The following is a 24,547-nucleotide window of genomic DNA, read 5'->3' on the forward strand; positions in this document are numbered from 1 at the left end:
TCGGAGCACATCCAGTTTGAAATACCATTTGATGGCCAAACACACCAGTGATTCAAATTCGACGCCTCCTCTGCGCCACAACCAGGCAACAATGGATGGGTTTCGACACAGGCACATGGATGCTGCAACTAAAAACAAGCTAACTGCAGCCATAGCTAAATGGGTGGCTACTGCATGCAGGCCCGTTAGCATTGTGGATGATGAGGGTCTGACCGAGATAATTCGCATCGCATCCAACGACTGGACCTACGAAACTCCTTCCAGAGCTACTATCACGAGCCGCATAGAAACTTTGTATGAAATGGAGAAGTCCCAGTTACAACAGGCGTTGGGGGCAGACAGACATAGTTGCGCTAACAGGAGATTATTGGACGTCACTCAGTAATGAGAACTACCTCGGGGTCACAGCACATTATTTCACTCCACAGTGGGAACTTCAGTCCCATGCTTTGACTGTTATGAAGACAGAAGAGAGGCACTTCGCTGATACTGTTGCTGAGCACTTTATGAAAGTAGCCAGAGAGTGGAACATCGAAAAAAAAGTTGTCTCACTGACCACAGATAGTGCACGCAATATGATATGCACTTTATTTTTCATCCCTTGGTTTTCTCATCTAATATGGAAGTTATGGATGTCAGTGGCTGTGACAAGACGTGTTATGCTCTGCAATAAAAAAAAAAACATTGGTACAAAGCAAGCCCATTCACTTTTTTATGCTGATAAGAGAATTACAATGGTTTTTCATGTGACAAAAATGTGCGATTAAATTGCGATTAATCGTGAGTTAACTATGACAGTCGCGACATTAATCGCGATTAAATATTTTAACCGCTTGACAGCACTAATCAAAATATTTCTTTTTTTTTTTCTTTTGGGACCATTGATACACGTCATGATACATTATGTGGCACCAGATACAAAGATCTCAGTGTCGAGTATTCAGGTCTTATAAGCCTGTGTTTTCTGTATGTCTCTAGATTAAGAAAGTAGTGATCTATCTGTGCCGTAACAACACCATTCAGACCATGGAGGAGCTGCTGTTTGAACTTCAGCAGACCGACCCTGTTAACCCTGTCGTGCTGCATTGTGATAACCCACCTTTCTACCGCTTTGCAGCCAGCAGTAAGATCTCTGCTGTGGCCTCAGGTGACCATAGACAAGAAATACTGTATGACTGCTCTTCGTTTAATGCTCCTTATGATCTGTTTTTGGTTGGTCTGATGTTTGTTTTGTTGTGTGTTTGATGAAGGAACAACATCCAGCAGCAACACTGTTGTAGCAGGGCAGGAAAACATCCAAGACACGGATGAGGCAAAGATTGCTCGAGAGAATGAGGAGAGGTAATTGTGCCCATAGATAAGAGTTTCTCACGTTAAAACAGTCCTTTTTAGTGTATAATTTCCTTTCTTGGAGATTAATTTTTCGTGCTTTTGTGCTCTGTGTGTGTCCTCAATGCTGATGCTTGAATGTGTTTGTTTTTGCGTGTGTCTGTAGGTTAAGTAAAGCTGCACGAGCACATAACCGGCTCGAGTCACGTTACAGTAACAGCTCCGGAGGCTCCTATGATGAGGAGAAAAGTCAGTACATCATTATTGTTGACCTCTGTCCTCTCATTTTTGACCTCTCAGTTTTGAGATTTCGCTCATTTTAGCTACTACTGACTGTTTACTATGGCCAGTAATGTCCAAACTACACGCACAGAGCAGCAGGCATTCCACACGTTACATATACGTGTGTATGACTAACATTCTGTATTCATGTAACAATGGGGAGCCAAAGGCAGTTGGATGCAGGTGCAGGTTAGCTTGAGAATTGTCATAAGCTGTTGTCATTCGCTCACACTGCTTGGAGAATCTGTACTTGGTCATGCATAAGAAAGTAATCATATGAAAACCAAAACCAGACACTCACATCTGAGTGCTGCATAAATATAGCCTGAGAGTTTTAATAGCTCACTACTGAATGGAGGAACTAAGGAATTATCAGCGTGATCACCTTTTAGGAATTTCAGTAATGCTTTGATCATTACGTTGTCATCATTCGCAAATTTTACTTAATCCAACACTTATGTAGTATTTTTTTCAGCCCAGCTTGTTTCCAGTGCAGAGAACTGCCTAAAGTTTGTGTATCCACATATACTGTGCATACTTGTGTATGCGTGTATGTATGAATGTGTATACTGGGTGTGTCTGTCATGTTTCTGGTCTGCATACTTGGCGTGTCTGCTCAGAGAGACCATTCTGGAGATTAATGATATGCTGCTGATGGTATAGCTTTAGAGGAATAGTGGCACTTTGTATAGTCAAGTGAAGTGGCAGAAGCTGTTCTTTACAGGTTTACTCAGATGGCTTTATTCAAGAATCCATTTTAAGCCTCGGTCACAACCGGCCGTACGCGCTCCTACAGCCGGTCTACATGCAAAAAACGCAAGAAACGCACGGAGGGCGCGCGTGCGACCTGCTGATTTTCGAGCCGTAGACTGGCCGCAGAGGTTCTTTGTCATGTCAAACAAACTCTACGGGCGCTTACGTTTTTTTCAGGTTGCAAGACAAACTTACGGCCAACGTGCGTCTTTCTCCATGAACAAAAAAAAACGCAGCGATTTGGGAAACACCAAAAATCGCACGGCCAAAAAATCGTACGTCCGGTTGTGACCTAGGCTTTTGAATGATAGAACACAGGTGCCCCAATACACGGTATTAACTGTTCTTGTCTTGCAGTTAACTAGTGTCAGTATAAGCACTTTGGTTTTGTATGCATAATTCTTATCATTTTAGTAAATAAAATGAATTGTTAATGTTAATTATGAACGATACGTCAATGAGCTGTGACGTAATCTGGTCTGAGACGTATACCGTAATTTGCCAAGTTGTTAAAGACGTTCTTAAATGCATAAAGAACAGGTTTTACCCTGCTGTAACTGTTTTAAAGGAATACTTGACTAGAGTTGTTGAAATCTGGCTCCAAAAATCAAATCAAATTATTCGTTATTTTTAAATAGAACATAACTGTTTTAAATACCTGCTGATTTCATGGTCTGTGCAGATGATCCTCTGCCCCCGTATGCTGGCTGGCTACTCAGTGTGTTGGAGACTAATCGGCCCCAGCCTTTGCCTATGCCAATTAACGGAGGTTGCTGGGCACCGTTAGTGGACTACCTGCCTGAAACTATCACACCACGAGGGCCGCTCCACAGGTAATAAAGCTCCGCCTTCTCCTGAGTCTCATTATTTCTGCTTACTTTGTATCGCATATACATTTGACTCGGTTCAATTAAAATTTTAGGATGCCAAATTTATTATTGCAGCTGCATTGTAAACGTACACTAACTTCCACACACACTGACAAAACATACAATAATACAACAGTAATGTAGGGTCTGTTCAGGCCTAGTATGCATGGATGTAACATGGATGCTTTCTTTCAGTTTCTGTATAAACATTTTTCAAACACTGTACTTAGCTACAGCAATACCATGTCAGTTTCCCTCAAAGATGGAATGTGTGTGTGTGTGTGTGTGTGTGTGTGTGTGTGTGTGTGTGTACTTGCTACATATTGAGGACAACAGAGTTAGTACATTTTTGGGAAGTGAGGACATTTTGACTGGTCCTCAGTTCTTCAAAGGGCTGTTTGAGGGTTAAGACTTAGTTTTAGGGTTCAGGGTAGAATTAGGTTTTGGTTAGGGTTAGGTTAATGGTTGGGGTTAGGCATTTAGTTGTGATGGCTGGGGTAGGAGGCTTGGGAATGAATTATGTCAGTGAGTGTTCCCACAAAGATAGAAGCGTAAGTGTGTGCATACCGTATTTGTATATCTTGTTAGGGACCAAGTGTTCCCACCAGTAAAGGACTGTCTGGCAGTTTTGACCTTGTGGGATGGTTTTAAAAATCAGCTGGTCCCCAAAGAAATGTCCCATATTTGGTTTTCTTACAAATACTATCAATAGAATAGCTGCTTTTTGACAGTGTGTGTATAGTTTAACATGCTGTGTACATAAAAATGAATTGAATTGACTAATACAATAAGCACAGCTAGTAATATATATATATATATATATATATATATATATATATATATATATATATACTAGTGCATCTCAAAAAATTTGAATACCATGAAAAAGTTCCTTTTTTTCATAATTTAACTCAGAAAGGTAAACTTTCATATATTCTATATTCATTACATGTAAAGTGAAATATTTAAAGCCTTTTTTGTTTTAATTTTGATGATTATGGCTTATAGCTCATGAAAATCAGAAATCCAGTATCTCAAATTATTAGAATATTCCCTAAGATCAATCAAAAAAAGGATTTACAATACAGAAATGTCCAACTTCTGAAAAGTATATTCATTTATACACTCAATACTTGGTTGGGGCTCCTTTACCATGAATTACTGTATCAATGCGGTGTGGCATGGAGGTGATCAGTCTGTGGCACTGCTGAGGTGTTATTGAAGCCCAGGTTGCTTTGATAGTGGCCTTCAGCGTATCTGTATTTTTGGGTCAGGTGTTTCTCATCTTCCTCTTGACAATACCCCATAGATTCTCTATGGGGTTCAGGTCAGGCAAGTTGGCTGGCCAATCAAACACCGTAATATCATGGTCAGCAAACCATTTGGTCGTAGTTTTGGCACTGTGGGTAGGTGCTAAGTCCTGCTGGAAAAGGAAATCAGCATCTCCAAAAAGCTCGTCAGCAGATGGAAGCATGAAGTGCTCTAAAATCTCCTGGTAGATGGCTGTGTTGACTTTGGATTTGATAAAATACAGTGGACCAACACCAGCAGATGACATGGCACCCCAAATCATCATAGACTGTGGAAACTTCACACTGGGCTTCAAACACCTTGGATTCTGTGCCTCTCCACTCTTCCTCCAGACTCTAGAACCGTGATTTCCAAATTAAATGCAAAATGTACTTTCATCTGAAAAGAGGACTTTGGACCACTGAGCAGCAGTCCATTTCTTTCTCTCCTTAGCCCAGATAAGACACTTCTGACATTGTCTCTGGCTCAGGAGTAGCTTGATATTAGGAATGCAAAAGTTGTATCCCCTTTCTTGAAGATGTCTGTTCGTGATGGGTCTTGATACACTGACACCAGCCTCAGTCCACTCCTTGTGAAGCTCTCCCAAGTTCTTGAATCAACTTTTCTTGACGATCCTCTCAAGACTGCGGCCATCCCTGTTGCTTGTGCACCTTTTCCAGCCACCCTTTTCAGCAATGACCTTTTGTGGCTTACCCTCCTTGTGGAGGGCATCAGTGATCATCTTCTGGACAACAGTCAAGTCAGCACTCTTCCCCATGATTGTGGTTGTGTGTACTGAACTAGACCGAGAGATACACTGTGTTCATACTGTTTTACTCAAACTCGAAATGAAATATTCTAATATTTTGAGATTTTTTTAAATGTTTTTGTACTGTATGCCATACTGATTAAAATTAAAATAGAAAAATGCTTGAAACATTTTAGTTTATGTGTAATGAGTCTATAATATATAACATTTTCACTTTCTTAAATAACTGATGGAAAATATTGAACTTTTTCACAATATTCTAATTTTTTGAGATGCACTAGTGTGTGTGTGTATATATATATATATATATATATATATATATATATATATATATATATATATATTATGGCATGCCGTTCAGGAAATTAATCTTTGAATATATTGAATGAATCCCCGAATATATTGAATGAAACTTTGAATATATGGAATGAAACTCTGAATATATTGAATGAATCCCCGAATATATTGAATGAATCCCTGAATATATTGAATGAAACTTTGAATATATGGAATGAAACTCTGAATATATTGAATGAATCCCCGAATATATTGAATGAATCCCCGAATATATTGAATGAAACTTTGAATATATGGAATGAAACTCTGAATATATTGAATGAATCCCCGAATATATTGAATGAATCCCTGAATATATTGAATGAAACTTTGAATATATGGAATGAAACCTTGAATATATGGAATGAAACTCTGAATATATTGAATGAAACTCTGAATATATTGAATGAATCCCCAAATATATTGAATGAAACTTTGAATATATTGAATGAATCCCCGAATATATTGAATGAAACTCTGAATATATGGAATGAAACTTTGAATATATGGAATGAAACCTTGAATATATGGAATGAAACTTTATATTCTGCCCCCGCTCCCACAGCTCGGCAGACAGACAACAGGTCCCAAGAAAAACTCTGACTCAGAGGAGAGTATTAGAGTATATTGAGAAACGCTGTAAAACTCGACAAACAAAATTTACAAATTAGTTTATATACAGAAAATACCGTTATACAAATATGATCCACGAGGGAAATGACTTTGTCACCGTAGCTTCGTTGCACATAAAAGAAGTAAACACTAATAAAACCACAAGCATTCGCCAGAGTGTTAACAATGTCTTTATTGTTTAAAATAGCCGCAACCAAATCCCGAGCCGACTGACTCATTTTTACTGCAGGACGGCGGCAGTGCCATCATGATGTCAGCCAATTTCATTCCATATATTCAGAGTTTCATTCAATATATTCAGAGTTTCATTCCATATATTCAGAGTTTCATTCAATATATTCAGGGATTCATTCAGTATATTCAGAGTTTCATTCAATATATTCAGAGTTTCATTCAATATATTCAGAGTTTCATTCCATATATTCAGAGTTTCATTCAATATATTCAGAGTTTCATTCAATATATTCGGGGATTCATTCAATATATTCAGGGATTCATTCAGTATATTCAGAGTTTCATTCAATATATTCAGAGTTTCATTCAATATATTCAGAGTTTCATTCCATATATTCAGAGTTTCATTCAATATATTCAGAGTTTCATTCCATATATTCAGAGTTTCATTCAATATATTCGGGGATTCATTCAATATATTCAGAGTTTCATTCAATATATTCAGAGTTTCATTCCATATATTCAGAGTTTCATTCCATATATTCAGAGTTTCATTCAATATATTCAGAGTTTCATTCAATATATTCAGAGTTTCATTCAATATATTCAGAGTTTCATTCAATATATTCAGAGTTTCATTCCATATATTCAGAGTTTCATTCCATATATTCAGAGTTTCATTCAATATATTCAGAGTTTCATTCAATATATTCAGAGTTTCATTCAATATATTCAGAGTTTCATTCCATATATTCAGAGTTTCATTCAATATATTCAGAGTTTCATTCCATATATTCAGAGTTTCAATCAATATATTCAGAGTTTCAATCAATATATTCAGAGTTTCATTCAATATATTCAGAGTTTCATTCCATATATTCGGGGATTCATTCAATATATTCAAAGTTTCATTCCATATATTCAAAGTTTCATTCAATATATTTGGGGATTCATTCCATATATTCAGAGTTTCATTCAATATATTCAAAGATTAATTTCCTGAACGGCATGCCATAATATATATATATATATGGGTCCGTCTCAGAAACTGGTCTCTCATTTGGGACATTATGGCCAAAAAATAAATTTTCTAATTTTACTTTTTTTTTTGCATTTTCCTAACACTCAATGTTTCTTTTGTCATGTTTAATAAGAATAAAGATAGTATCTTGCTTTATCTGGCCTCCACTGTGGAAAAATTTTTTGATTACAATTCAAATGCTTTTGTAAAATTAATTTACATAAAAAATAACTACATCACGAAGAATTAAAGCCCCTCCTTCACAGATGAGTGAAAATATTGAATAAATGTCCTCTTTTTGATTGCTTGGGTTAAAAATGCCAAGTTATGATTGAATTGATTATTCACTTAAATATGAATAATATGATAGATTTTGGGTATTTGATATGGCGAAATAGGACACAATGGAAAAATCAAGAACACACCGGAAAGATGAGAATAACAGCGGTGGTAAAAGAACAGCGACTGTACCGGCTGAATCGCGTGAGTCTCTGCTGCGGCGCGCGAGCAACGGGACATCACTACCGCACCGACGGAGCGCGAGGCGGGGGCGGGGCAAAATGACTGGCCGCAGATTCTATCAAAAGTTCGATCTAAATTGACCATGGCTGCAAAATATTGGTCAAAAATACGCAAACACTATGAAATATGAAAGTAAGATGAAAAAGAAACCGTTCTATTGCCTTATACTGCAAGACTAAAACAAAATAAAACTGTCGAAACTCACCTTTTCAGTGATAACGTCCGAACAGATCACCCACGTAACAGAAAGACCGCAAATGGAAGCACGATCAACTTCTAACTGTTGGAGAGGAAAATTCCATTCTACACATGTAAATTGTTAATGTGTGTCCTTCCCCGCACACAAATAACATGCTACGGTAAAAAATAGACCACAACTCATTTTATAGCTCAGAAATTCATACAAGACCAGCTACCATCGTAACATTCTGTAAGAAACATTCTATACCTAACTCTCAGCTTTCTTTTTAAAAAACAAAATCGCAGATTTCTAACTAAATTTTTATATGGCGTAGTGATTTTAAGTTACTACTTTTGGTGAGGTAGTGACCTTGACCCTGAGGCTTTCTGTTTAGATCAAAACACACGATCGTATTGGTTTTGCGGAAAATGGAGTTACAGCAGTGATCAAATATTTTGCATGATGTTTTATTACGGTTATGATTATTCTGTGAGCGCGCCGATCCTTAGGTGTATAAAGTTACAACTTAAAATACAATTAGTGATAACTGTAGACTTTTCAGTGGACTACAACCTTTTTAAGGGAATGCGATGTAGTCAACCATTTATCATGTCCCAGATCAAGCCGCCATTTTTCCACAAATCTGCAGAAATTTTGCCAAATTCTGAATATTCACATCAAAGATTTAGTTTTATCTGTATTATTTCTTTCATCATTTTATTTCAAATTAAAACCAACATCACCATTCAAAACCGTATAGTTTATTGACTGTGAGTAAATTTAGTGGGGTACCCCCACAGTACCCAGTTTCTGAGACAGACCCGTGTGTGTGTGTGTATATATATATATATATATATATATATATATATATATGCGGCGGCACGGTGGTGTAGTGGTTAGCGCTGTCGCCTCACAGCAAGAAGGTCCGGGTTCGAGCCCCGTGGCCGGCGAGGGCCTTTCTGTGTGGAGTTTGCATGTTGTCCGCGTGGGTTTCCTCCGGGTGCTCCGGTTTCCCCCACAGTCCAAAGACATGCAGGTTAGGTTAACTGGTGACTCTAAAGTGAGTGTGAATGGTTGTCTATGTATCAGCCCTGTGATAACCTGGTGACTTGTCCAGGGTGTACCCCGCCTTTCACCCGTAGTCAGCTGGGATAGGCTCCAGCTTGCCTGCGACCCTGTAGAACAGGATAAAGCGGCTACAGATAATGAGATGATATATATATATATATATATATATATGCGCACCCAGATGCACTGTTTAATATCATTTTTGACAGTCATTTTAACCAACAATGTGCCCATCGCACTTAAAAAAACTAAAACAATGTGTCCTTCATTTTCTTTTTATATTACATATATTTTGAAAGCTTTTAATTTAATGCTCTTGTTGTTAAATCACAAAAATAGCAGCTATGATCCGAAGAAATGGTGATCTCACTCCACTGCTTGGACTCACGGAAGTGTTGATGTATGTTGGTAGGTGTAATATAGCAGTGATCTTCATGACCGAGATGGTGGTGGACCACAGTGTGCGAGAGGACTGGGCTCTGCATCTGCCCCTCCTGCTACATGCCCTCTTCCTTGGTAATATCACTTCACTCTTACTCCTGATGCCTTTCATTCATTCTTTTCTCTTCTCTGTCTTTCATTTCTGACTTGAAACTGATACCTTGATAACAAGTAATTGTCATGAGTAATGTTTTAGGCATGCATCCCATATATATGTGTGCGTGTGTACTAAATGTAAATACGCCTTCATCAGTGCATGTGTGTCATTAATGACATCCACTGTGATAAGAATGCCCTTCTTTGGCCTTCGTTCCCTTCTGTGACTACATTCCAAGTTGCATTTGCAGCTTCCAGGAAAGCTGAATAACACGACTGGGATGCCATGCCAAAAATGTGAAAAATCTCTATGGTAAAAAAGAGGGAACAACAGGGCGAGGAGAGATATGCCATAACTCATAGCTTATCTCTCTCAGACTCTTTGTGTCGTCATCACAATGCTGTCTCTGTTGCGCTCTCATCAACAGATTTGTGCAGAACTCTTCCTCTGATATTTTATCCACAGTCAAAACTATTGCAGGCATGTTTATCACACAGATGAAAGCATGTGAATGTCTCTCATCTGCACTAATGCATATTTAATATAAATTAAAGCAGAACGTTTTGTTTTAATTTAGTTCAGTTCAACTGTTAATTTCTAGTTGCCTCTTTCAGACCTCTGTCAAAATTCTGTTTCATTTTTTTCCTCTTTTTTATGTACTTACAGTAATTCTTTTTCAAACACGCAATAATTGTATTGTGTCAAATTGTGTAAATAAGCTACACGTTATATTTTACTGAATTTTTGCACATCTTGCTTCTTTAGATTCAGGTATCAATGCAGCTTAGAGTATTGATGCAGAAAATGACATTGTACAGTGTACACCTTCCAAATTTTCGATGTGATGGACATAATGAATGAATGAATGAATGAATTTATTTATTTCGAACATGTATAAAAATGTATGTAACTATTTGTACATACAAAAGAAAGAAAATGAAAAAAGTGACAAAAAAAAGAATAAATAAAATAACATAAAGAGCTAATACATTACAATACACCACACATTGTTTGAAAAAGGAGTGGGAAGAAGTACAATACTTTTTAATTTCCCACCCCTTTTTAACTACCCCGAAATCCAAACTACATTAATACACCTATAAAAATATATACCATATATACACTTCATGATTATCCATATAAATATATAATTACAAAAATAAATATATACTACATACCATATCCATATATATATACACATATACTTACACACACACATATTTTATATATACACACACATATATATACACACATACATATATATATATATATATATATATATATATATATATATATATACATATATATATATATATATATATATATACACACACACACATATACATACATACACACATACACATACACTTCATAAATATCTATATAAATATTTAGTTACAAAATTAAATATATACTTCATTCCATATATACACTTCATAAATATCCATATAAATATATAATTACAAAAATAAATATCTACTACATACCTATCCCTGTAAATATGAAGATATCTATCCCCATAAATAAATATATACCATATACTAAGTTAGTTCTAATATAACAATCAACCCTATTCTATTTATCCCTCATCATCCTCCATTAACATACTTCCTCTTCAATATACTTGTTTAAAAATATTTTTTTGTACCTTTTTTTAAACAGATTTATATTTGCACTTTGTTTTATTTCTGTCTCCAGTCTGTTCCATAAAGTCACCCCACAGCTCGATACGCACATGCTTTTCATATTTGTTCGAACCTTTGGTTTTTTTTAAATTTAGGTCTCCCCTAGATTATATCCCCCCTCTCCCTCACTAAACATTCCTTGTATATTTTTCGGCAATAGATTATTTCTTGCTTTGTACATTATTTGTGCTGTTCTGAATTTGACCAGATCCATAAATTTCAACATGTGTGTATCCTCTGTATCCTGTTTTGTTTATTGTCCTTATTGCTCTTTTCTGTATTGTACATATCGGCTGCAGAGCATAAAAGGTTCACATGAAATATTTGTAGTAGGTCACTCCACTTTTTAGTGTCGGCAGTCAGGTCATGAAATCTGTTTTCAAATGCATTGCAAGTACTTTTTCCCACTTTCCTACTTTTTTGCTACTGCAGACACTTCACTTTAGCTATTTACAAAAGTATATTAAATTAACAATAAATGTATCAGAAAGCCTCAGGAGTTTTGTCCTTGCTTGAAATATAAAGCTTTTTTTGTTTGTTTGTTTGTTTGTTTGTTTGTTTGGTTGGTTGGTTGGTTGGTGGGGCGGCACGGTGCTGTAGTGGTTAGCGCTGTCGCCTCACAGCAAGAAGGTCCTGGGTTTGAGCCCCGGGGCCAGTGAGGGCCCTTCTGTGCGGAGTTTGCATGTTCTCCCCGTGTCCGCGTGGGTTTCCTCCAGGTGCTCCGGTTTCCTCCACAGTCCAAAGACATGCAGGTTAGGTTAACTGGTGACTCTAAATTGACCGTAGGTGTGAATGGTTGTCTGTGTCTATGTGTCAGCCCTGTGATGACCTGGCGACTTGTCCAGGGTGTACCCCGCCTTTCGCCCGTAGTCAGCTGGGATAGGCTCCAGCTTGCCTGCGACCCTGTAGAAGGATAAAGCGGCTAGAGATAATGAATGAATGAATGTTTGGTTGGTTTTATCCCATCTGCAAACATATGATATGTTGGGTACTTGCTGTCAGTGGTTTTGAACAAAACCCTTGAATAAAACAAGATTTTTTTCAATCCACTGAATATCTTGGGTGGCACGGTGGTGTAGTGGTTAGCGCTGTCTCCTCACAGCAAGAAGGTCCGGGTTCGAGCCCCGTGGCCGGTGAGGGCCTTTCTGTGCGGAGTTTGCATGTTCTCCCCGTGGGTTTCCTCCAGGTGCTCCGGTTTCCCCCACAGTCCAAAGACATGCAGGTTAGGTTAACTGGTGACTCTAAATTGACCGTAGGTGTGAGTGTGAATGGTTGTCTGTGTCTATGTGTCAGCCCTGTGATGACCTGGCGACTTGTCCAGGGTGTACCCCGCCTTTCGCCCGTAGTCAGCTGGGATAGGCTCCAGCTTGCCTGCGACCCTGTAGAACAGGATAAAGCGGCTAGAGATAATGAGATGAGATGAGTAAGCTCACTGTCATGACATACACGATTTCTTCCTCAGTCATAAAGACTCATTAAGACCAGCGCAGTAAAGTGTCTAAAAAGATTTCCAGTCAGGTTCCAGCTGACAAATCCTGATAGTTGTACCATCCACATAGTTTGTCTGGTTCATGGACCTGGAGAGTCATTGTTTTGGCATACCGGTACGTGTATATGAATGAGTTGGCAGTAAAATTTACTTCATTGACTACATTGAGTATTTTGCTGTTCTTTCAGGTTTAGATCACTACCGGCCAGAGGTTTTTGAGCACAGCAAGCGGCTGCTCCTGCATCTACTCATCGCTCTGTCTTGCAACAACAACTTCCAGGTCATTGCTTCTGTGTTGTTGGTCACCCGGGAGATCAGCGACAACAAAACACTTACCATTAAATCCAGCTTTCAGCCTGAATACCTGCATACAGGTACAGAAACTAACGGAAGTACAAGCAAAGTATGTGAAATTGCCAACAGCATGACCAGATTATAGTGAAATGGCCTGCTGGAAAAGTTTTACTGGAGAAGTATACACAAACACAGTCAACGATAGCACCACAGAGGAACCCAGCCTTCGCAGCAGCCATCACATTTCCAAAATACCTGTATATGAATTAGTATGTGATCAGATTCCGAGTTATAATGGTTTAAAGTGTGCAGGTTGATACAGTCTGGGAGTAGAGGTGATATTTATGGTGTCAAAGCCTGAAAGTGATGAGGTCTGAGTTACAGAAGGAAGAATATGCACAAAGTCTCACCACAAATAATCATGTACCAGCCAACCTGAGAGAATTAGTATTTCAATTGTCTTGTGAAATAATAAGATAGGAGATTAGAATGAGACATCATAACTCTTGTTGCCAGTCAAATCATCTGCATTTTTCAAATTGATAGTGCTTTATCTATGTGTCAAATAAATGGATGGGGATTGAAAAAGAAATCTTATTGTTTTTTGAAAGCTATATGCTCATTTTAAATTTACTGTTAGCAAGGCATTTCAAAAAAGTTGGGACAGGGGCAACAAAAGACTGAAAAATTTGTGTAATGTAAAAAAGAGAAAAAACAAAAAACTAATTAGGTTAATTGGCAACAGGTCAGTAACATTATTTGGTATAAAAAAAGAGCATCCCAGAGAGGTGGAGTCTCTCAGAAGTAAAGATGCGGAGGGGTTCACCACTCTGTGAAAGACTGCGTGGGCAAATAGTGCAACAATTTAAGAATAACGTTCCTCAATGTAAAATTGCAAAGAATTTGGGGATCACATCATCTACGGTACATAATATCATTAAAAGATTCAGAGAATCCAGAGAAATTTCTGTATGCAAGGGACAAGGCCGAAAACCAACATTGGGTACCTGTGATCTTCAAGCCCTCAGGTGACACTGCATTCAAAGCAAACATGACTCTGTAGTGGAAATCGCTTTATGGGCTCAAGAACACTTCAGAAAACCACTGTCTGTGAACACAGTTAATCACTGCATCCACAAATGCAAGCTCGTTTACGACTGAAGCAAAGTGGAAAACTGTCCGTTGGTCTGATGAATAGAAATTTAAAATGCGTTTTGGAAATCATGGACACCACGTCCTCCAGGCTATCATTAATGCTGAATGACATATACACGTTTCAGAGCAATATGCTGCCATCCAGACAAAATCTTTTTCAGGGAAGGCCTTCCTTCTTTCAGCAAGACAGCGCCAAACTGCTTTCTGCACATATTAACATTGCATGGCTCCATAGTAAGAGTCCAGGTGCTAAACTGGCCTGCCTGCATTGAAACCATTGAAACCATTTGGTGCATTATGAAGTGCAAAAACTGAAACTGAATATCAGGCAAGAATGGGACAAGATTTCACTTTCAAAACTACAGCAATTAGTCTCCTCAGTTCCCAAACATTTCCAGAGTGTTGTTAAAAGTAGAGGTGATGCAACACAGCCCTTAGCAAAAAGTAGTATACTTAAAGTTCATTTTATTAAGTATGCTTCAGTATAAGTATAGCAAGTATACTACAGACCATGTACTTTTAGTGTACTAGAAAATATACAAATTTAATACATTTTCGGACTAAATTGGAACATTTCAAGTTTATAAAAGTATACTTTAAAGTTCATTTTAAGTTTGCAAAAGTACACTTTAAAGTATACAACAAATACACTCATCTACGGTATATCCTATCAATGTACTTGGTATATCCCTCTTGTATGCTTAAAGTATACCACAAGTACACTTATCGATATACTGCCATTGTACTACTTCGAGTCCCTATTTTTAGCTTATTATTGTATACTTTAAGTATACTGTTATAAACATTGGTTATTTCACTAGTTTAGTTGTTATACTTTAAGTTTGCTTGGCATATTACTTTTTTTTTTTAAGATATATTTTTTTCCACTTTTATTGGATAGGACAGTGTAGAGACAGGAAGCAAGCAGGAGAGAGAGACAGGGAGGGATCTGGAAATGACCTCAGGTCGGAATCGAACGCGGGTCCCTGGATTTATGGCATGGCGCCTTAGCCAGCTGAGCCAGAAATATACTGGAAATATACTCCTTAAAGTATTCTTAAAGTTTACTCATACTGTATGTACACAAGCGTGTGATGCATTTACAAAATCACAAGACAAAATGTTGAAAACAAGTTTGATATATTTTCAAACATTTCAAAAACAAAGACCTATGAAATCAAGTCCTTCCTTACTGGAGAAAATGAAAGGAAAAAGTGCACATTTGCATGTAAAAATGTAAACATAATGGTCTCTTGATCAATAAAGTCAAGTCAAAAGTTTTTCTGTTTTTGTGTATGATTTTAAGGTACATAAAGATAATGCAATTGAGCACACATACTATATACTGTAAAGTTTTAAACTCCAGCATTATATTATATTAACATATAAATTAAATGTTAAGCATGAGTCAATGACTTGACCTTATTATGCATTTGGAGCAAGATATACTAAGTATTAGTACTTTGTGGCAGAAAAACGTAAAAAGTATACTAAAGTATAAGTTTTAGTATTAAAGTATAAGTGTAAGTCTTAGTATTAATGTACTTAGTCTTAGACTTTTGTTTATACTTTTCGGTATAAGCCAAGTATACTTCACTATACTATTCTTAAGTATATAAAATATAGTTTATAAAAAGTCAACTTCAAGTATACTTCCTCAGTTTTAGTAAAAAATAAGCATACTCATAGTACACTTGAATAAACTTCTTTTTGCTAAGGGAGTGGTAAACATACGCCTGTCACAACTTTTTTTGAAATGTGTTGCTGGCATCAAATTCAAAATGAGCATGTTTTTTTTAAAAAGCAATAAAATTTCTGTTTCAACATTTGATATGTTGCCTTTGTACTACGGTATTTTCAATGAAATATAGGGTTTCCATGATTTGCAAATCATCGCATTCTGTTTTTATTTATGTTTTACTCAGCATCCCAACTTTTTTGGAATTGGGGTTGTACATCTTACCACAGATAACAACTTAACTACCAATGCAGAAAGTGTGATAGACAGGAAAGAAACAGAGTGAGGCACATTTTAGAGAAACAGTGAAAGAGCCAGTCCAGTCATGATATCAGATCGGCTTACAGACCCCTGACAAGTATCCTGTATTTTCATTCCATTACAAAATGACTTATGTTTTCATCTTGAACATTATGAAAATGATCATAATCAACACCCCCATCCCATGTTTCTACCTGTATCATATAAATGGACTGGTGTTAGAGAAGAGCATCAAGAAAAAATAGGGACAAAAAGAAGAGTGTTAACTACCGGTAGGATTGAGAATACTGATGTTTGAATTATGATGCAACCTTATTCTCTTCCTTCCAAACAGGTGGTCTGGACTTCCTACGGGAGTGGCAGGCATCTCCTGTGGCAGATTCGGGTCTGAGCTCCTCCTCCACCTCGTCCAGTGTGAGCCTGGGGGGTAGTATGGGGAACCTCCCCCAGATCACAACTGAACTTGAGGACCTGGAGGAATCTCCAACTGAGTCTGAGGAAAAAACCAACAAACTCATTGAGTTCCTCACAACCAGGTATTTCACATGACCGAGTAAACCACCTATCATAATCATATGATTGGTCTGGTGACTTCAGTCCTTTTTTCCTGGTTGAGATACACTATATGGCCAAAAGTTTGTGGACATCTGACCAATCACACCCATGTGTGATTGTTGAACGTCACAGTCCAGATTATTTACCTTCACTCTTCTGAGAAAGCGTTTCACTAGGTTTTCTGTGGGGCGGCACGGTGGTGTAGTGGTTAGCACTGGCGCCTCACAGCAAGATGGTCCTGGGTTCGAGCCCAGCAGCCGGCGAGGGCCTTTCTGTGTGGAGTTTGTATGTTGTCTGCGAGGGCTTCCTCCGGTTTCCCCCAAAGACTAATTGGTGGCTCTAAATTGACTGATAACCTGGCAACTTGTCCAAGATGTGCCCTGCCTCTTGCCCATAGTCAGCTGGAATAGGCTCCAGCTTGCCTGCGACCCTGTAGAACAGGATAAGCGGCTACAGATAATGGATGGATGGATAGATTTTCTGTGCTTGCAATTTATGCAAACAGTTTGGAGAAGGTCGCATATGACTATGGTGGTCAGGTATCCACATACTTTTGGCCATATAGTGCATTTTGAAAAAAAAATTTTTAATTAAGTTAATGAAGTTGTAAAATAATAATAATGGTTTGTTGAAGCCAGGTTATAATACCACATTGCTATGTGAAAACCAGGACATTGCAAATCTAAAATGCAAATCTCATATAAAGTACAGGTTAGCCGCATTAGTAGTCCCAGGGTCCTGTGAGGAATCGTCTCTTCGTTAATTCTGATCTTGGTGGTGGTTTTATGGTGAAACAGTTCCTAGACTACTGTCCTGTCATTACTCAGGGCCTTTGGACCTCTATGGTGTCACGAGGACATCACACCAAAGAACCCTAACTCCAAGAGTGCAGAGCAGCTCACCAGCTTCCTGCGTCATGTGGTGTCCGTGTTCAAAGAGTCCAAGTCAGGTAGCTGTTAGTGTGCTTCAGCTCAAAGGAAACTTGCAATCAGTCACTTTGCTCTTGTGTTTTAAAGTGTGCCGACAGTATGATTGTGCGTAACACACTTGTGGGTGTTGTTCATGATGAAGATCAAACATATTTTAGACTAAAAGGGATAGTTGTTAGCTAGGTATTTAACCCCTTCAGTGCCCTTGGACAAGTCACGTACGTCATGAAACCTTTTACCGCTGGGTGGTTAGCAGTGGCGGCTGCTGGTTTTTAAAACAGGGGAAGCCCATTTTACGCATTCATCGTAAAACCTGTAGGCCGGATATCAAAGCATAGAAAAGTGTGCCCCATTAGCACAGTGAACTAGACAACCCTACCTAGTGGCAGAAAGTATTTTTGCTTGTACATTTCATGTTATAGTCTGGCTTGCCAGGCTAGTGCCTCATATCCTTAATTAAAAATATCAAACATCCAAAAATCACTGGCTATTCAACGAAGGGCCTTGAACATCATACCCTGATATGCAACACAGAGTCTTTAACACAACACCCAGCTGTGCAACACATCCTTGAACATCTTCTGCAACACAGTCTGGAAATTCATAACCAGGTAGGCTATGCAACACACAGAACCTTGAATATTATACCCAGGTATAACCTATAACGCAGAGCCCACCATTCTCTTAACATTACTGAACAATATACACACTTCAGATTCATGAACATGAACACTATTTATACACACATTCTGCCCTCCGCTCCTTTTCCAGAAAATGGTCTGTGACCCTGTCATACCAGCTGGTTGTGCTTTCCAGAGACTTCACCAATTTCTGTTAGCAGCTAGCACTGCAGATCCCAATAAGGCTCAAGCTAGCCTACAACCAGATTGAACTACAAATGAAATAAACGAGTGAATTCGCGAATGATCAAACTGATAGAATGGATGAAAGTTAACGGAGCACAACGAGTAATATTTACATTTATTTACAGAGTAATGTACAGAGACATCAATGAGAAGAAACGTTTATATGAAAAGAAATTCGGACAGCACTTTGGCACACGACTACACTTTCTCGACATCCGCTAGGGACTGACTGATCATACTTCCGTGTTCCTCGCCGAAGTACCGCCCTCCTCATGTCTTTCAAACACTACCTCCAATAATCCTTCATCAGCCCGGCTTCTTGTCCCTCCCACTGTCTCGTTTAGTCCCAGAGAAGCCCGGCTTCCCTGGAAGTGACGATTTTGTTGATTTTAACCAATAACAACTAGCCGAAATTGGCTGTTCAGAGCCGTCTCGTAGACTGCAACGGATACCCGGCTGCCAGTCAGTGTTGCCAGATACTGCTGACGTTTTCCATCCCAAAATATATTCAAAACCCGCTAAAATGCACTTAAAACCGCCCAATCTGGCAACACTGCTGCCAGTCCATAGAGCCCATTGAAATAAGAAAGGTTACAGCCTGGCAGCAAAGGTGATTCTCGTAGCGAACTGCAAGTTCGTCAGACATCACTCAAATAAGTTACAGGATAGTTATGAACATAAATACAATCTTGGGCATATATTATGTTATGTAAGTTATTGTTTTAATGAGAATTCAACGTCGTAGACGCCGCAGTTTGGGGAGAGAATTTTAGGGGAAGCTCGGCTTCCCTTGTTGTCTCTGAGAAATCGCCCCTGGTGGTTAGCGCTGTCGCCTGTTTGCATGTTCTCCCCGTGTCTGCGTGGGTTTCCTCCGGGTACTCCAGTTTCCCCCACAGTCCAAAGACATATGGTTAGGTTAATATGGGACGGCCTTGGGCTGAGGTGTCCTTGAGCGAGGCACCGAACTCCCAGCTGCTCCCCGGGCGCTGTTAGCATGGCTGCTCACTGCTCTGGGTATGTGTGTGTGCTCATTGCTCATGTGTGTGTTCACTGCTTTAGATGGGTTAAATGCAGAGAGGGAATTTCACAAGTGTGTGATGAGTAAAGTTGTGCTTTCTTTCTTTTCTTTCTTATGACGTACGCGACTCGTCATAAACACCTCCTTTTATGTACCTTACACGGTACATTACTTTTACTTCACAGTGGCACATATGAATTACAGTCAATGCCTAAAACATTCTTCCGTCATGAGGCACAGCGGTAAAAGATTTCATGACGTACGTGACTCGTCCAAGGGCACTGAAGGGGTTAAATCAGAAAATCGTGTAACACCACAGAAGTTTCATTGTTTCAGTGTGTCTGTCTAAGCTTAGGATGGCAGGTTATGATGGTGTGTTTCACCTGATGCAGAACCACACAGCTTGTGTTAAAATGCAGTATTATATTGGAAGTTGTGTCTTATGTCAAATAAATAAACATCTTTAAAGATAAATTTTACATATTAAAACTTTGGAGTTTTTCTATTTAGGTGAAAAATCTCTGGGAATAAAACTGTTTCCATCCTCAAGACTAAGGCGAATTAGTAGAGCCTCAAAGCCAGTCCAGTTTACAGCCCTAGTGGTACTCTGCTGTTTCTCTGTAATAGACAATGTATCTGCTTTTTTTTATTTTTCTTTTTATCCACACTTGTCCATCTTCTTCAGACTTCCACCTGGAACAGCAGTTAAGTGACGTGGCTCTGCAGACAGCTCTATGTAGCTCATCGCGTCACTATGCCGGTCGCTCCTTTCAGATCTTCAGAGCTCTCAGACAGCCACTATCCGCCCACGCTGTTTCAGACCTGCTGTCACGCCTGGTTGAAGTGGTGGGAGAGCACGGTGATGAGGTACAGGTGTGTACAGATGTTCCCGTGTGCGTGCGTGCGTGCGCGTGTGTGTATTCACTGTTGTTTTATTGATTGCTCTCAGGGTTATGTGATGGAGGTGCTGCTTACTCTAGAGTCAGTGGTGGATAATTTAGCCGAATGCCTCAAAAACAGCGACCTGATGGCAGCGTTGACTCGGTGAGGATTTAGCACGAATCCTAATACAGTGCACAAACGTATCAGTAAAGGATTTTATAAAGTGCAGCATGATGGTGCAGTTACTGAAAATGAATGAATGAATTTTAAAAAGTTTTTATTATTATTCAAGTGTAAATCACATTTCTGTGTTTTTGGTTGATTTGGCAAGAAGTGAGTCTTTAATAGGCATACACTGCTCTCATATGTCATATTATTTCACCTATCCGTCCACATCCTCTTCTTTTATCACAGATCCTCATCGCCGGACTTCCTAGTGAGTGGGAAGCTCTGCTCCAACCGCAAGAGCACAGGCCAGCTCAACCTGACACAGGATGGTACAGCTGAGCGCAGCAGACATCAGCGGAGTTATTCAGTGCCCAAAAAGTTTGGAGAGAGTGGGGAACATTCTTCTTCTGACCCTCCGCGCAGTGCCACCTTAGACCGTATTCAGGCCTGCACCCAGCAAGGCTTGGCACGCTCAGTTCGGAGTGCCTCATCCACTTCCTCTGCCCGCGCAGATGCTAGTGCCAACCCAGCAGAGTTAAGCCACGCCAGTCATCCTGCCAACCTATTAGCCACCATTTTCTGGGTGGCCGTGTCTCTCATGGAGTCAGACTTTGAGTTTGAGTACCAAATGGCACTGCGGTTGGTGCACAAGCTACTGGCACGAGTACCCCTTGAACAGCCCGAGAACCGTGAGCGCCTTGACAAGCTCCAGGCTCAGCTTAGGTGGAGCGGCTTCTCTGGCCTGCAGCAGCTCCTACTCAAAGGCTTTACCTCACCAGCCACCAGCGACCTTACATTGCAGCTCTTCTGCCAGCTTACACCAGTCTCTCGAGTTCCTGTAGTAGACATATCTCAGTCTATAGGTGAGCAACATGTACTATTCAAACCATATTCAGTCAAACACTATTTTGTTGGCATACCTAATAAAATACCCTCAATGTTGTGCGTTTATATAGTTGGTAGCATCATAAATGCACAAAAATAGACACCCTTTAGATACTTAGGGATCCTCTTAAAGTGCATATCCTGGACCAATTTCGTGTTTTTTTTTTTTTATATGAAAGTATGTCCCTTTACACACTCATCCAGAAGGGTAATTTTGCACAAGGCCATCTGTCTACAGTAGAAAAAAATAAAATAACAAAACTCGTCTGGAAAAATCCCAAGCGAGTCTGGAGCCAGATTCGTGACGTCACCTGCGGAAGCGCCAGCAGGCTGCGCGAGCTTTGCACGGTTTCAGTGCACAGCCTGTGTAGACCAAGCGCTCCCATTTCTCTCTCATTGTCCGGTCTTTTGGGAAACGACGAGTACTAATCCCATCAAGATTGGTGTTGCTACACCCTCCTACAATACATCTGTTAACCATTTTAATAATTACATGATAACGTTGAAGAAATTTGCAGAAAACCACCAGGTCGTTTTCTCATAAACAAACCAGCGCTGACGTAGGATTCAGAGGGAGGCGTCCCGCACATGACGTCACGAAAATCAATGTTTCCCTGGAAATCCAAATGCCAAGTTTTTTCAGTGGCGGACCAATTCGCCTCAAATGGCTTGATTTCAAGTGAATTTTTCTGGTATTGCGCAAGGTAAAAAAATTGCACAAAATGCAAAATGTGACAGATATTTGACCAAAGTTTAATATAAAATAGGAGAATTACATCGATCTTGCTCCTGAATTTACCCAAGATGTGCCCTTTAATGGGGAGTACATGTGCACAGAAAGATAAAGTGTCATGTAGTAAAATCAATACCTTGTTATATATATTTTTCATTATAATAACCATATTTTGAATGATTACTGTCAGGTTAAAATGACCTGCACATCATTTCTCGAATGTAACTTCAATCTTCCGTTACATTTCTGTTTAATTTTTAGTATTGTTCTGTATGTAGTAAAAAGTTTAAATGATCATTATGTCCCAAACAGAAAATATCAAGTCCTTCCCACGCCATGTGGCACATAGGCCGGCACCGATCTCTGTTTCCATAGCCCTCGGCCTCTCGCCTATTACATAGCTAGGGTTATAGTGGGGGGCTGGTCCTCTGGTAACCACGAGAGTTTGACTCCCTGCTTGCATCTGTATTGCAGCGTGCCTTGCCAGACGGCAGTAGGTACCATTTTTATGATAGTCTTTGGTATGACCTGACCGTGAGTAGAACTTGCAATCTCCTGATCAAGAGGCGGACACGCTAACCACTAGGGTAATAATAATAATTATTATAATAATATCAAGGGGCGGCACGGTGGTGTAGTGGTTAGCGCTGTCGCCTCACAGCAAGAAGGTCCAGGTTCGAGCCCCGTGGCCGGCGAGGGCCCTTCTGTGCGGAGTTTGCATGTTCTCCCCGTGTCTGCGTGGGTTTCCTCCGGGTGCTCCGGTTTCCCCCACAGTCCAAAGACATGCAGGTTAGGTTAACTGGTGACTCTAAATTGACCGTAGGTGTGAATGTGAGTGTGAATGGTTGTCTGTGTCTATGTGTCAGCCCTGTGATGACCTGGCGACTTGTCCAGGGTGTACCCCGCCTTTCACCCGTAGTCAGCTGGGATAGGCTCCAGCTTGCCTGCGACCCTGTAGAACAGGAGAAAGCGGCTACAGATAATGAGATGAGATGATTAGAATAGCTATTCGCCACCTTTCTGTAGAGGCACAAACTGGTGTTTGATCTTGGTTCCAGTGTTCCTGTTGCTTATTCACTGGGTTCAGATTGAATGGGGCTTAAAGAGGAAATACAGCCGGAGTACAAACCCTCTCCAAATATCATGGCCAAAATCCTAAGCCGCATTTTCTTGGTTGGTTCCAGAGCAGTGTTTTGTTTACTCCTGTTGTTTTAGTGGCACATTTAACTTTTCATCCACTGCCTAGCATTATCAGAAAATGATAAATAGGGATAACCTTAGACAATTTGATAATAACATTGATTAAAACAAAAATGTTGCTAGATAAAAAGGCTGAGGCAGCCACTGTTATTTTCCGGCACTGTTACTGCTGTTACTTTGAGATGCATAATACTGTGGTGCCATATAGTCCCTATGACTTTTTTGTCTTCTAACTGTCTATTGTTTTTCTCTTCTTTTTTTTTCTACCTCTCACTCAGGCTTCCCTCTGAATGTGCTTTGTCTGCTTCCTAACCTGGTGCAGCACTTTGAGTCCCCAACGCAGTTTTGCAAAGAGAGTGCTGAGAGGATAGCACAGGTCTCACTTTTCAAACCTGTCCATTTTAAAGCCGTGGTCTGAATGACTGCAGTTTAATCCTGCTATGGCTGCTGTAACATCTTTTAAATGAAACATGTTATTCTGCCAACTGATAAACCATGTAGTTTTCATTATAAAAAACAAACGTGTGTAATTCCTCTTTCTGCAGGTATGTCTGGAGGAGAAGGAGAAGAACGCAAAACTCTCTCACCTGGCTCATGTGATGACTCTGTACAAAACCCGCTCTTACACCAGAGACTCGTTCTCCTGGGTCAGTGTGGTCTGTCGCTACCTGCATGAGGCCTTCTCTGACATCACATTCAGCATGGTCACATACATGGCTGAGGTGAGTCTCATTCATGTCCATGTCTTAATTTTAATGGACTCAGGTTGAGCAAATCCAGTTGTAAATGTTTCTGGCCAAAAATATAATGATATACATATGCTGTATGCAGATGGCTCATGTACACTACCGTTCAAAAGTTTGGGGTCACTTTGAAATGTCCTTATTTTTGAAAGAAAAGCACTGTTCTTTTCAATGAAGATCA

At 39.5% G+C, this 24,547-nt stretch overlaps 1 protein-coding gene across 6 annotated transcripts in view; it reads left to right on the top strand.

The window, feature by feature from the left end:
- The window catches only part of fryb (furry homolog b (Drosophila)), a 230,849-nt gene that overhangs the window by 178,514 nt on the left and 27,788 nt on the right, over positions 1-24,547 (top strand). For 5 of the 6 annotated variants that reach the window (XM_060908228.1, XM_060908222.1, XM_060908224.1 and 2 more), the window contains exons 34-46: positions 979-1,147; positions 1,251-1,341; positions 1,496-1,578; positions 3,047-3,197; positions 9,640-9,743; positions 13,128-13,313; positions 16,722-16,923; positions 17,770-17,891; positions 20,441-20,628; positions 20,705-20,799; positions 21,052-21,668; positions 23,902-23,999; positions 24,169-24,345. In XM_060908228.1, coding sequence (XP_060764211.1) covers positions 979-1,147; positions 1,251-1,341; positions 1,496-1,578; positions 3,047-3,197; positions 9,640-9,743; positions 13,128-13,313; positions 16,722-16,923; positions 17,770-17,891; positions 20,441-20,628; positions 20,705-20,799; positions 21,052-21,668; positions 23,902-23,999; positions 24,169-24,345 — 2,283 coding nt within the window. The remainder of the gene's footprint in view (positions 1-978; positions 1,148-1,250; positions 1,342-1,495; positions 1,579-3,046; positions 3,198-9,639; positions 9,744-13,127; positions 13,314-16,721; positions 16,924-17,769; positions 17,892-20,440; positions 20,629-20,704; positions 20,800-21,051; positions 21,669-23,901; positions 24,000-24,168; positions 24,346-24,547) is intronic. The other variant, XM_060908225.1, reaches the window with a different exon arrangement.

Source organism: Neoarius graeffei, chromosome 25 (assembly GCF_027579695.1).
Source record: "Neoarius graeffei isolate fNeoGra1 chromosome 25, fNeoGra1.pri, whole genome shotgun sequence".
NCBI lineage: Eukaryota > Metazoa > Chordata > Actinopteri > Siluriformes > Ariidae > Neoarius > Neoarius graeffei.